At 50.2% G+C, this 12557-nt stretch overlaps 1 protein-coding gene across 1 annotated transcript; it reads right to left on the minus strand.

Annotated features, from left to right (window-relative positions):
* Window positions 1-414: 414 nt before the first annotated feature.
* LOC104516144 (pyruvate kinase PKM) lies at window positions 415-12169 on the minus strand. The gene is made up of 9 exons (XM_010160372.1): window positions 12073-12169; window positions 11691-11860; window positions 11216-11307; window positions 8432-8563; window positions 8054-8240; window positions 6972-7242; window positions 6206-6356; window positions 4643-4795; window positions 415-585 (listed from the first exon to the last, which is right to left on the minus strand). Exons 1-9 carry the CDS (start codon window positions 12111-12113, stop codon window positions 415-417), a joined length of 1368 nt encoding a protein of 455 aa, XP_010158674.1. The 5' UTR covers window positions 12114-12169.
* Window positions 12170-12557: the final 388 nt, after the last annotated feature.

The following is a 12557-nucleotide window of genomic DNA, read 5'->3' on the forward strand; positions in this document are numbered from 1 at the left end:
TTCTATGATTCTATGATTTAAAAAGATTCTGCATCCGCTGAACCCCTGCCTTACTGTTAAAGCGAGGATTTCTTGCCAGGAAGTTTGAACTGAAGCTGCAACACTTACTTTGACTCTTCCAGCCAGTGCTGCCGGCAGAGCTGCCACTTGCAGCAGCGAGGGGAGGCAGGGCTGGGTGCTGACGCCAAGTTGGCAGTGGAACTCTGAGGTTACGTGTGTGCAGATGTTTGAGACGGCTGCCCATCTCCCGAGGAACCAGCACTGCAGGCAGGCGGCCTGGGCTCTCGGCAGCTGCCAAACCCCTGGCTCCACCGTTATAGCTTTCAAAAGCGGTCTGTCAAAGCCATCTGTTTGAGAGTCTCCTTCCCCCACCCTGTCACGAAGTGGGCTTGACCTTAGGGAACCTGTCACCTCCTACCTTCCAGACTTGGTGAGGACAATAATGGCCCCACTGCAGCACTTGAAGGACGCTTCCACAGCGCCAACAGCAGCAGCCTCCGTGGGATCACAGTTGAGGGAAGTCAGACGACGCAGTTCCTCAAACAACTGCCTGTGAAAGATGGCGGCTTCGGCCTCCCGGGCAATCTATAAGAGCAACACGCGTTCGGGAAGACACCACTCACGTCAGTCGCTCGGGGCGGCACAAGGTCAGGCGAGGGGCTCTCTCGGCAAGGTGCCACACAACCACTGTCGGCTTTTGATAAGAGTTACCGATTGGCAAGCCCGGGATTAGTTCAACAGGCTGGGGTGACGGCTGTAACACTCGGACACCCAAACAGCACGGCCTTCGGTTCTCAAGGTTCCTTTTCCGATTGGTGGCACCTACCGAGTCACCTCGCCCTGCTGAGCCCACACTCAGGTGACATTCATGCCAACTGCCAGGCACGCTCGCTCTGCTCCTGCCTACCTGCAGTCCCTCCCTGCCACGCAGAAGTCAACTCAGACCACAGCGGTTATGCAAGGCGGATACTGGAGCAGCAAGCTGCTTGCTACACACTCGCAGTGTTAGAACGGAGCGTGTTTTTCCTCACGGAAACAACGGGCGCCGAGCCCCCTCCCTGAGCCCTACCTGCCGGACTCGGTCAGAACTATCAGGGCTGGAGCTAAGCACTTAAAAGACGCCTCCACTGCGCCCATTGCCATGGCGTCGGCAGGGTCCCTGTTGTTAACATTGAGGCGGAAAATTTCTTCGAACAGCTGACGATGAAACATAGCGGCCTCAGCCTCACGGGCGATCTGCAGGCCCGAGTGAGAGGGAAGGAGGAGAAAAGAGGAAAGAAAAGATGGAAAGAGATTCCAGAGTAACATGAGATCACGCTAATTTGCTTAAACGTCATAGTACTGCATGCAAGAGGATATGGAAGGTGAGGCTGTGGAACGTTTCTTGGCTCCCAGGCCAGACCCCCACCCACAACCAGGCCCCTGCCTGTCTGGCCGGCCCACCGTGTGCTTCACCGGCAGGCCCTGGTCACGGGGCAGGCACTTCGAAGGTGGCATTCCCACTACATTTTGGAGTCCTTTCAGAGCAGGCAGAAACAGATTGCTTTTCAAGGGCCAGAGCAAGCCAGCTGAGAGTCAGACCACGTTTTGTTGTGGCTGCTGATGGGTTCTTTGAGAGACTCTCAGGCCATCTAGCAGCCTGCTGATGCTCCTGCCTCCAATTCCTCAGGAGGAAACCTCTGTAGCTCCATATCCCCCTCCGTAGTCTCCCAACACCACACAGCACTGCTGTCACACTCTGCATGCAAGCAATGCCCTTCCTCTCTCAGCTTCGTTACATTAATTTAACCTGAGAGCCAAGAAAGATCCACCTCCAAGGGCTGTACCAACCTCCCTTTTGGTAACAGAGAAATAACCAGGAACAAGTCTTCCTTATAGGGTTGTCACAAGACATACGTTGGGATGTTCATACAGTGCCAGACAAGAGGTGCAGAGGCACAGCTGAAGGGATTTCTGTTCAGGCCACACATCTGCAACAAGTTCAGTAATCTGTTCATCCCAGCACACTGGGAATCACGTTTAAAAGACAAATTCTGTTTCAGAAGGCTGTATTAGCCCTGACAACCCGACAAAGAAGGCTTGCAGAGACTAGAAAAGCATGCAAAGGTTGATTATCTTCTCACGGACAACTTCATCCGGTTACTCCAGAAAGTGAGCAGCCACTAACACAAAGCGTGACGAGTTGATGTTTAAGCAAAGACTAAAGTGTCATTACAGTGAAACTTTGTAGTTAGACTCCTTCCAAATGAGGATTTTGCTACTCTAGTGTTAATGAATTACTTTATGTGATGCTAGGAATTATCCCTCTTCCAGAGATACCAGTTTAAGCCCAAGCAGTTAAGTATCTTACGTCTAAAAATAACAGGACACGTGACAGGCAGGAACAGCAGTTCAATGCCAACTCTGGTCCTAAAGCAGCCGGTTTTGTTTCTGCCGGCTTTACACTTGCCATTAGACAAAATGGAAGTATTTCCCTCAAAACACTCCAAACGCAAGAGCTGGTAACCAGGCAGTTTATCTTCAGCCCCTGGTCCAAAGGCTGGCAGCTCCGCGCAACACAGAGACTGAACTAGGGTTTAGAGGGAAGGCTGCATTCCCACTTGTAAGAGGGTGTGTGTACCTGTGTCTGCTTTGAGAGTGGCTGCAGAAGGGCACAGCAAGCCTTAATTCCACGTCACAGCTGGCTTTGCTCATGCAGAAACAGCTGTTTGCAGTCAGTATGCAGGTGGGGATATCAGGGTGGAGGTGGAAGAAAGGGAAACAGAGCAGCTACTTAAACCTTGGTGCCACTAGACAGCATGGCCAGGGAGGCATTTGAAGACAACTGCGGATCAGACTGTAATTGGAAGGAAGCCCACTCCCACAAGCAGGAAAGCTTGCGCAATCTTTGGAAGCTTGCGACTAAACCTCAAGGCACATGGCAATTCTGCCAGAGATGCCAGCCACTGAAGAGCAAGCTCATTACTACAAAGGTTAGCTGGAACAGGATCACTAACCAAAATCAGTGCAGAGTCCCAGCAGAGCTGCTGGGACAGGCAGGTCAAGTCTTTCAGAGAGGTGCAAGGGTACTACAACACAGCGCAGACCCTGCTGCTCTCGGCACCTCACTACAGAGGGAGCTTTACCTGCAATACCCCTGCAACAGCACTGGATAAAGGAATATATATAAAACCAAACTGATACCAATTTTGAGCCAGAGAATGCATACAGAAGCTGCTTTTTAGTGAAGGTAAAGCATTCTCTTCCCTGCTGTGACCACTCAGAAGCTTCAGATGGAAATACTCATCTGATCTGGCCATGCTGCCAATTTTCAGACTGTGGTTATTCAGGGCACTACTGCTGGGCAGGGCTCCCCTCAAGTGAATGAGCTCAGATGAAAGATCCTCACTGTGGGGGACATGCTCCTACCATCCCCGAGTTGGCACCTCGCTGCTTGCGCCACCTTGCATTAAATAAAGCCAATCTGTATTTGCCCCTCTGCACAGAAGGTTAAAACCTTCAGGATTTCTGCAGCAGCCTGGCAGAGCGAACATCATCATTCCCAGGTCTGCAGCAAGGGGGAGGCACACACAACGGATGTTGAGCTCAGGCTACAATACAGCCTGCCCGAGTCTAATTAATGCCAGGATGGCATCTGGGGTGTAAGGTTTGCAGCAGCAAGTTTCCAACTCTTGGTAGAAAGTTGACCCTCATGGATTTCAGGGGTGAAAACTGAGGAAGAACCTTTTAAGTGCACTGTTAGCTTTCAGCCAGCAGCCATCGGTAATCATCAAGTCCTATTTCGCATTTGCCATGTGCAAAAAAACACCACTCCATATTGACCAGATAAAGGTGAAAGTTACATAACGCACTGCAAACAAACACTAGCTGAGTTGATTAATCTCTATAACCTGAATTGCAAATAAAACCGCCGAGAGTTATCACTGTCGAGAGTTACCGCTGCCGTGATTCACAGCACTGGTAACTGGGGAGAAGCAGCACTGGCTGAAACTCGACATCAGGCTTTTTATCAGCTGAAATGCGAGCTGGGTGAACTTGAAGCAGAGCAGAGGTTTCTGGCAGTTCAGGCATGTAAAAACATGGTGCTGTCAGTACTCGTGCAGCGAACACCCCCAACACCAAGCGCACCAGGTGCTGGACGCAACAGCGCTGTAAATCAGACACACAAGCCTCCCCCGCCCCCCCACGGAGGAGTCAGCCGATACCTTCCGTTATCTAGAGATAAACTGCGTACGCAGCTCCTTGACCTTGGAGAAGTTTAGGGCATTTAATACGCCAAAATAATAGAGCATTTGGAGAAATTCACACCAAGGTAACGGCAAAACCCGCTTTGCCCCGGCCCAAACAAAAATTAGCATGAGCAACGTGATGTTTTAGATTTGAGAGCACTGCAGAGCAGTTCTCAGCTCTGACCGACTACAGCTCGGAGCACACCAAGCGAGGTTTCAGGCCCTTAGGACCATGGTAGATAAAGAAACACCCACAGGGAGAGTGTGAACAAAGAGATCACTAATTTGGACTGCTAGGTGTTACCACCTCCCACCAGACACAGTCAGACCTTCAGGTGCCTGGCTCAGATGGAAGAGCACACGGCTGCTTTCACCTGTGGGACAGGCTCCCCCAGAGCAAGGGCAGTACTCACAGCGTGCTGCATGCGCACAGCCTCGAGCGGGTAGTCTCCCTTGGCGGTCTCTCCTGAGAGCATGATGCAGTCTGCTCCATCCAAGACGGCGTTAGCAACGTCACTGCCCTCGGCGCGGGTCGGACGAGGTTTCTTGATCATGCTTTCCAGCATCTGGAGAAGAACAAGTCCAAAAGACATCAAGGCACTGCAGAAGGAACCAGCTGCTGTTTCACTAGTGCACTTCAACGTACTTTATACATAGGGCTGGAGACAGGATGCAGCCTAAGGACACTGGGAGAAGAGTTCTCCTGGGGCTACAGGACAGAGGGGCCTGATCCCTAACCATCTTTGAATTAAAGCATCTAGCAGCAAGCAAAACAATCCATTTCATTTTGTACCTGTTCTACATTCACTCCTTTTCCAGGGAGATTTAGGCCACAAAGCATGGCAGATAAAATACTCCAACTTCAGCTTTTCAGCACAGGGCTTAGTCCAAGGAACTCCGAGCTCTTCAGAGCACAGTGTTGTGTTAGACATCTTTATGGAAAGCTCAAACCCAGCCACATGTCCCCACATTAACTGTAGCATCTAGGAGTTTGCACCATCTAAAGTCACTGTCACCCAGCACAAGATTTCCGGTTCTTTATGTAGAAAGTACAGGCTAGTGAACCCAGAGCAGCTGACAACACCAGCCCCCTAAGCACCCACTCTGAAGAGCAGAAAACAGGGCAGCTTTCCACAGGCTTAGCTCTTCCTACCCCCTTCTCCCAGAAGGTAGTGTAGCTCCAACCAACAAAGCCTGGCCAGTGCTCCTATCTTCCTCAGGTGCTCCTATTTCTCCCCCGTTACAGCTCATGACAGGGCAAACATCCCTTGTTTCCTCATGAAATACTGCCTGAAGCAGCATTTCAGTTGCATTTCAGTAGCGACAGATGAATAAGGAGCATAAGCTGCTGTAAATCCAGAACCTTGTCTGATGACTACTGTTTACAGACAGTTTTGACTTCCACAGCCTGTGCACAGGGCAAGCACAGCCAGGAAACCAGTCCTCCCAGTGCCCAAGGACTGTCTGCACATGGAAGTAGTGCAGCTCACAGGATAATGAGATGGATCTTCTACCCAGTTCCTTCTGATACTGCAGTGCAGGCACATCTTGTAGGATACCTGGGATACGGGAACGCTGAGCAAAATTCCTCTGCTAGACACAGATGTGATGCTACACGATGCCAAGGCAAAGCATAAGAGCTTTTTTTTTTTTAAGTCAGCACAAAAGGCTCATACTGCATGAAGTTGTGAGGGGTAAATCCTTCAGCAGCCACACGAGGTCCTGTAACCCTACCAGGAAAGGTCCCAAACACATCTTATAGAACCATAGAATGGTTAGGGTTGCAAGGGACCTTAAAGATCATCTAGTTCCATTTCTTTCCACCTTGAAAGAAATGCCTTGAGATCAGCTACGAGCAAAACCTCTTTGATCTTGGCATCTCGCTCTCTAGTGAACACCATCAAGCCATGGCAGCTACCGACGTTCACCGCCAGCTAGACTCCAGCTGTTTCGAGCTAGCATTGCATTTTGAGTACCTGAGTGGCACAGATGATGGGTTTGCCAGCCCTGTTGCAGCGCCCAATCATCATCTTCTGGGCAAGGAAGACTTTCTCAGCAGGGATCTCAATTCCCAGGTCACCGCGGGCCACCATAATGCCATCACTGGCCTCCATGATCTCATCAAACCTGACAACAAGAGAAGAGGTTTGTTACCCTACTTGTTCTGCAAAGTACCTTCCCGTCTGTTCTGTCCCGCTCCCCCGGAAGGGAGCATCACTCTGGAGCACGAGATGCAGCTATGCTGTCAGCCCACGGGCTTCCCACGTGCCGTTTTGGCACCCTGTTACTGCCCAGGCAGGAGGAAGAAAAGCAAGAGCAACCGTAGCACGTGTAAAGCGATACAGACTGAGGGGGGGTGAGTTGACCTAAGATACTTCAGTCTGTCAGACTTGGTGATTCCCATGCATGAGCTCGCTGATTTTCATCCAGAACAGCAGGTCTGCTCAGGTCTGAGGTCACACTCGCTACAAGAAATATCTCAGGGTTTTTTTTCAGGATACAGGGAGATTGTGACACCATCCCCATGCACTCAGGGCACGTGACAGTTACACAACCTACCGTTCACACCGCAGCTACGCCAAGTCCAACATACACGTGGCGTTAACTGACAGCCTGCACTACTGCACCGTTACTCGGACTAGTAACTTGCTGTGCTGGCAAGCCAGAGACCAGGAGTCCTGGCTACAGCCTGAAGGGGCTGTGGTTCTTCCGTTGATACAGTGCCACCTGCACAAAGCTCACCTGCGCACACCCTCGTGGTTCTCGATCTTGCTGATGATCTTGATGTTCTTTCCCTTTTCCCCTAGCACCTTCCTGACGGCATGGACATCAGCAGCTTTGCGGATGAAGGAAGCAAACACCATATCCACGTTCTGCTCCACACCGAATTTTAGGTCCTGAATGTCCTTTTCAGAGACCGCAGGCAGGTCGACTGCAGCACCAGGCAGGTTCACTCCTTTTTTGCTGCCAAGCATACCACCGTTCTCGATCTCTGTCATGACATAGTCCTTGCCTGGAACAGATGTGTTCCCACGGTCAGTGTTTACTGGAAAGCTCCCGGCTGCCAGCTCCCACACCACCTCCCTGCCTGAGAACAGTAGTGCCAATAGCGACTGCACATGATAAAAAAGCACATCAGTCTCTCCACAGGGTTTATGTAATACACATTCTTGCAACTTACCCATGGGAGCACAACAGACAGGTTTAAAACCGCCTCCACACTGTTCTTGGAGAAGATGCCATTTGTCCCACACAGGAGGCTGGGACTGCCCTCCCCCCAGAAAGCTACCAGGTTGCACACAGGAGCCCTGGAATACCAACCTGAGCACCTCAATCCCCTCACCTTCATCTCCCTACACACTCTGGGATTAGAGGCGCTGCCTTGAGCCTAGAGCAGTTTAGTCAGCACTATAAAAGAAGTATTGTGGAACTAACCTTGCCCCTACATTACCAATTAAAGCTAGTTCTGTCTCTAAACACAAAACTCAGGGTTTATGCTGTAAAACTAGTTAAATCGTGCATTAAAAGGATGAATTAGCCTGGCTGAACAGGCTTTGATCATGAGCACTGGTATGTCTCTACCATGCATCCACCTTTGAAGAGGTGTTTTAGACAACAGCCTAGTGAAACCCAGCTGAAGACAGCTTCTGGAAACTTGCTACACTTGAAGTAGAGAGTTTTGCTCCAAGTCTCTCTACAGCATTAAGAGCCACATACTCCTTCCTTCAAAACACAGCTGCAAGCTAGAGAACAGTTACTGGAGGGAAAGCACAAACATATTGAGGGAAAAACCAACAGGTATAGCTGGGACAGTTGTTACACACCTTTCTCCTTAACCAGCAAGGAAATCAGACCATCATCCACATAGATTTTGCTGCCAACTTCTACAACCTTGGTAATATTCTTGTAGTCCACCCACAGCACGTTCTCATCGCAGTTCTCCATGAAGGCATCATCCAGGGTCACTTTGAGGGGTGCACCCTTCTTCAGCTCCACTTCTGCTGTGCCACTCTGCAGGTCAAAACATGCATTTCAGCAAAACCAGTAAAAACCAGCACAAAACCACCTCCCAGCCTGCAGCAATTCATCAAAACTCTTGGTTGTTGGTTTGTTACCTTGTTTGCTTGAGATATTTTTTGTTAGGACAAGGCCGCAGGCATAACATGTCTAGTCTCAAGTGATGAAAATAGAGAGCAACTTACTCCCTTAATGAGTCCAGTTCGGATTTCAGGTCCCTTGGTATCCAGTGCAATAGCCACAGGTCTGTAGGTGATGGGATCAGAGGCAAAGCTCTCCGTAGCTTCTCGCACGTTCTTGATTGTGCCCTCATGATACTGGCAAGGGAAAAAAAAAAATGGCAAAGTTCAGGCCATTTCTATTCCACCACTTATGAACAAGATCATTACGTGCCCCAAACGTTGCTCAAGCTGACAGCTCTGCTCTCCCATGATGCTCAATTTCAGCTCTAGCTTGAGAATTTGAGACTGAGGTTCCAGAAAAGCAAAATGTGAGGATACCAAGGCCCTCCCTCGCACACAAGAGTGGAGCCCAGGAGTTATCTGGGCTGTTTCCTCCCCTCAGAGCACAGAAGGAAGGATGCCATTCTCTGCACTGCCACCTGCCCCACCAGCTTCCAGCCTGACCCCTCGTATCAGTCCCACAGGTGAGGAGACGGACAAGTTTTTTTTACAACCCTTGGCTTAAGTTTCTCCTAAAGCTAAAGGATTTTCTAAGAGGACATTATCCATTTAAGTATGTACATTTTATTTCGAGAGCCAAAGCAATCACAGAGGGAAGTTCAAGTCTGTAGCACCACGCACCCGCTTCCAAACTTTCACACGAAAGTGAGAGCGTTTCGCTAACGCTCCCAGTTTCACCACAGCCAGTTCTGTGGGGAAACCCCTATGCCAAGTACCTCAAACGAGCTTCCGATGACCAGCACATCAGTTTACTTTACTTGCTTAAACAACATTAAGAGATAACCTCGACTCTACGTTACACAACTCCTGACAGACTTCTGTCGATAAGAAACACCCTTTCCCCTCTCTGTGCCACAGACAGACAGCGCTTGACCTGACTCACCCGGAAACGCCCGGCTGCCCCCTGGCCACCCATCCGCCTCGACACGAGCCCCACACACAGACTTCAGTATTGTGGGGATGATAACTCAGCGCCAGGAAGGCGGGGCTGGGGAAAGCTGCCCTGGAGTTGTGTGCATGCCCGCAGCCAGATACACCACAGCTTCCAACTCTTGATGGAGCAGGAAAAATAATTAAGTTTATTGACGCAGTGTGCAAGCCGAGACTGAGAAGGCCCCGACCCTTCCACGCACCGCAGCCTACACGGGCGCAGCACAGAAAACATGCCTGAACAGGGCCATTACGTTCATCTGGTCCCAGTCACCTGGGATTTTTCCTTTAGTTTGATACTGATGACTAACTGGCTCCGAGGGAGCCTGACTTCCTGAAGAGTTACGTATGTAGAAAAGGAATGCAGGCAGAGCTGGAAGTAAAAGCAATTTTTTTTCTGTATAAGAGTTGCAGCCAGGTGCTAAAGCACCCCTGTTAAAGCTGAAGCGCTGCTTAATGCTTTTGAGTGGGCAAAGAACCGAAAGACAACAGAAAAACACTCTTTGGGACTTCACTGGAAACGAGTGTTTCAGGTTTGAGTCTCCTCCTGGTTCCTCTAAGACTGGCTTTGGAAGACAGTCAAACTCAACAGGAGATGACAGCAAGACCAGACTCTGCTACAACCTCACCTCATCTGTACGAAATGTGCAATCAGACCTCACCCAAGGCAGAAAGCCGCAGTCCCTCTCCTCGATCTCAGTTAACAAGCACGCAAACCGCAGCAGCAGCTCCGCTGGGCAGAAGCGGTGTGAAAATTGCCAGTTTCAGCCTAGCCATCAACTCCCTGCCGAGCCACCTGGCTGCAGGATTTGACTGCTGAGAGGCAGTTTTTCAGGAAGATTTTGCTAACTGTAGCCTATACACTAACACTACCCCTGAGTATTTAGTCAAGGTCCGACAGTTCTACGGAGTTAAGCATCAGACCTTTCGACTCTGACAGTGCCCTGTGGCCTTTAAAGGCCACGAGGGTGAGAGGCCAAGCTGTTACAGCCCATGAGGCTCATGGTTCAGTAAGTAAAGCCACCTACAGCTGCTACTGGCTACCGCCTGACATTTTGAAAGCTGGAGGGCAGCCAGGGTGAAAAAAAACTCAACAGGAAGGCTCAGGGTGGTATTCTAGGCAACCTGGAACAGGATCCTCAGCTCCTCCAGTATCACTGAGGATGTCACCTATTTATATCATTGAGGGCTTCTCTGACACAAACAGTGTTGATTTCTTTTGACCTTACTCTTAGGAGCTCACCGCACCAGCTCCCAGTCACAGCGGTGCTAACCTCATGACTGCCAGGACCACAAGCGGAGCTGCTGGTTAGCCAAGCAAACCCAGGAGTTCAATTCTTTCAACCATGCACAGTAATTACTTCAAATCACTAACAGTTTCCTTTTGAGACAAGGTTATTCATTGATCGCCTGCTTGCAAAAGCCCCAGCAATAAAACAAGAAGCTGATAGTTCGTACTCCTGCAGAGGGGCACAGCAAAACGGGAACAGACATTCTCTGCTCCCGCTACTGACTGAGAAGCAACAGCTTTGTACAGCAAACAGCAGGAGGTGAGGAAGAACTGAAGGATTTCGTGGCAAGCAGTTGGCACACAAGTGTCAAATCTCAGTTACCGGGCTCCGTGGTACAGAGAAGGGCGTGGAACTGACTGGAACTGCTTTCAGAACTGCTCAGAAAGCACACTTCAGTCTTATCAGCAGTTACACAGGCTCAGTATGTACAACCAGCTTTCCTCAAAAGCAGAGCTGGCTTTTACCTTCCCACACTAAGCTGGATTTCCCTCTTCCATGAGGGAAAGGGTCAGCAGACACACACACAGCCTGGTCGGGGCCGTATTGGCTCAGACCCCACCCTTACCTCGTGGGTGCCGTGAGAGAAGTTGAGGCGGGCAACATTCATTCCAGATTTAATCATTTCCTTCAGCTTCTCCACCGAGCGGGAGGCTGGGCCTAGGAGGAAGAAACAGTTTGAATATTAACTTCATAAGAATAGGGAGATAACGCACACACGCCAGGCTGTTTCATGTGGAACAGAAGAGGTATAATGGATTCAGACTTGCCCAGCGGTGCAGCAGCTCATCTCTACAGCAAAGACTGTTCTGGCTTGCCTTGAGGAGTGCAGCAGAACCTAAGTATCTCTCATTTCCCTGGCCACCAGATTCACTCCTAGCAATAACACAGGTTAGGCAGACGTGGGAAAGTTGTCTTCTTCCAACACGTAAGTTCAGCCCTGGCAAGGCATGAAAGGTGAAGCCTTCCCACAATTTCCCTAACAAGTTTCACCAACACAGGGGTTCACAGCTGCAATTCTCTCCTATCTAGGAATCGCCTACCGATGGTGCAGATGATGCCGGTGTTTCTCGCAGTGGTTGGCTCCGAGTCGATGTCCAAGCGGCACATGTGCTCCAGGAAGGTGTCGGCCATGGCAGCATGCAGCTGCTGGGTCTGGATGAAAGCGGTCCCTGCATCATGGTGCTTCGACATCGTGGCTGGAATCCTGTGCCTAGAAGAGAAGAAAGCGGTGCCAAGTTTAGGAACAGCCCAAACTTGCTCTTCAAGCAGAGACACCAACACACCCACGTGATGAATATGAAGGTAACAAGAAAGCTGCTACTGGGTCAAACTAACTTAATGTTCCTACTTGAAAGTCTTAGATACAGGCAAGACACACTTCTATTTTCACGTCCTCCCCCATGTACACCACCCAAAGCTCACCTGCCTTCTATGCAGATGTTCCCTTCATAGCTTCTCTTCATTGCCAGTCTTCCCCTGGAGCTACACAACGCAACAAAATTCAAGCACTTGAGTGCGCAGGCAGAGATTCTGCCTCCTCCCTCCCAGCTCTCGGGTCATTTCTCCTACAGGCCTTGACTGCTTTCCTCATCGCATCTGGGGACCGGGGAAGCTCGGCGCTAGCGTGACTGTGGATATGCTCTTAGGCGGGCAATCTTCTGCCGAGAAGCACCTAATCACGGCAAAGTCCGCCTAAGCTTAAACCCCATCCTTTAAGCCTGTACAAGCAAGTAGACTTGAGTTGATTAAACACAACACCTTAGCAGAGAACATGTGAAAAAAAAAAAATTTAGATTTCTTTAATACACTCAAGGTCTCTTCCAACTGAGGATGCTGCGGGTCTCCCCCATCCCCTGCATCCCCCCTCATCCAGGGCAGCAGCAAGCCACCAGAAAGTTTAAGAGTGG

This window comes from Eurypyga helias, unplaced genomic scaffold, assembly GCF_000690775.1.
Source record: "Eurypyga helias isolate BGI_N326 unplaced genomic scaffold, ASM69077v1 scaffold27271, whole genome shotgun sequence".
NCBI classification, from domain to species: domain Eukaryota; kingdom Metazoa; phylum Chordata; class Aves; order Eurypygiformes; family Eurypygidae; genus Eurypyga; species Eurypyga helias.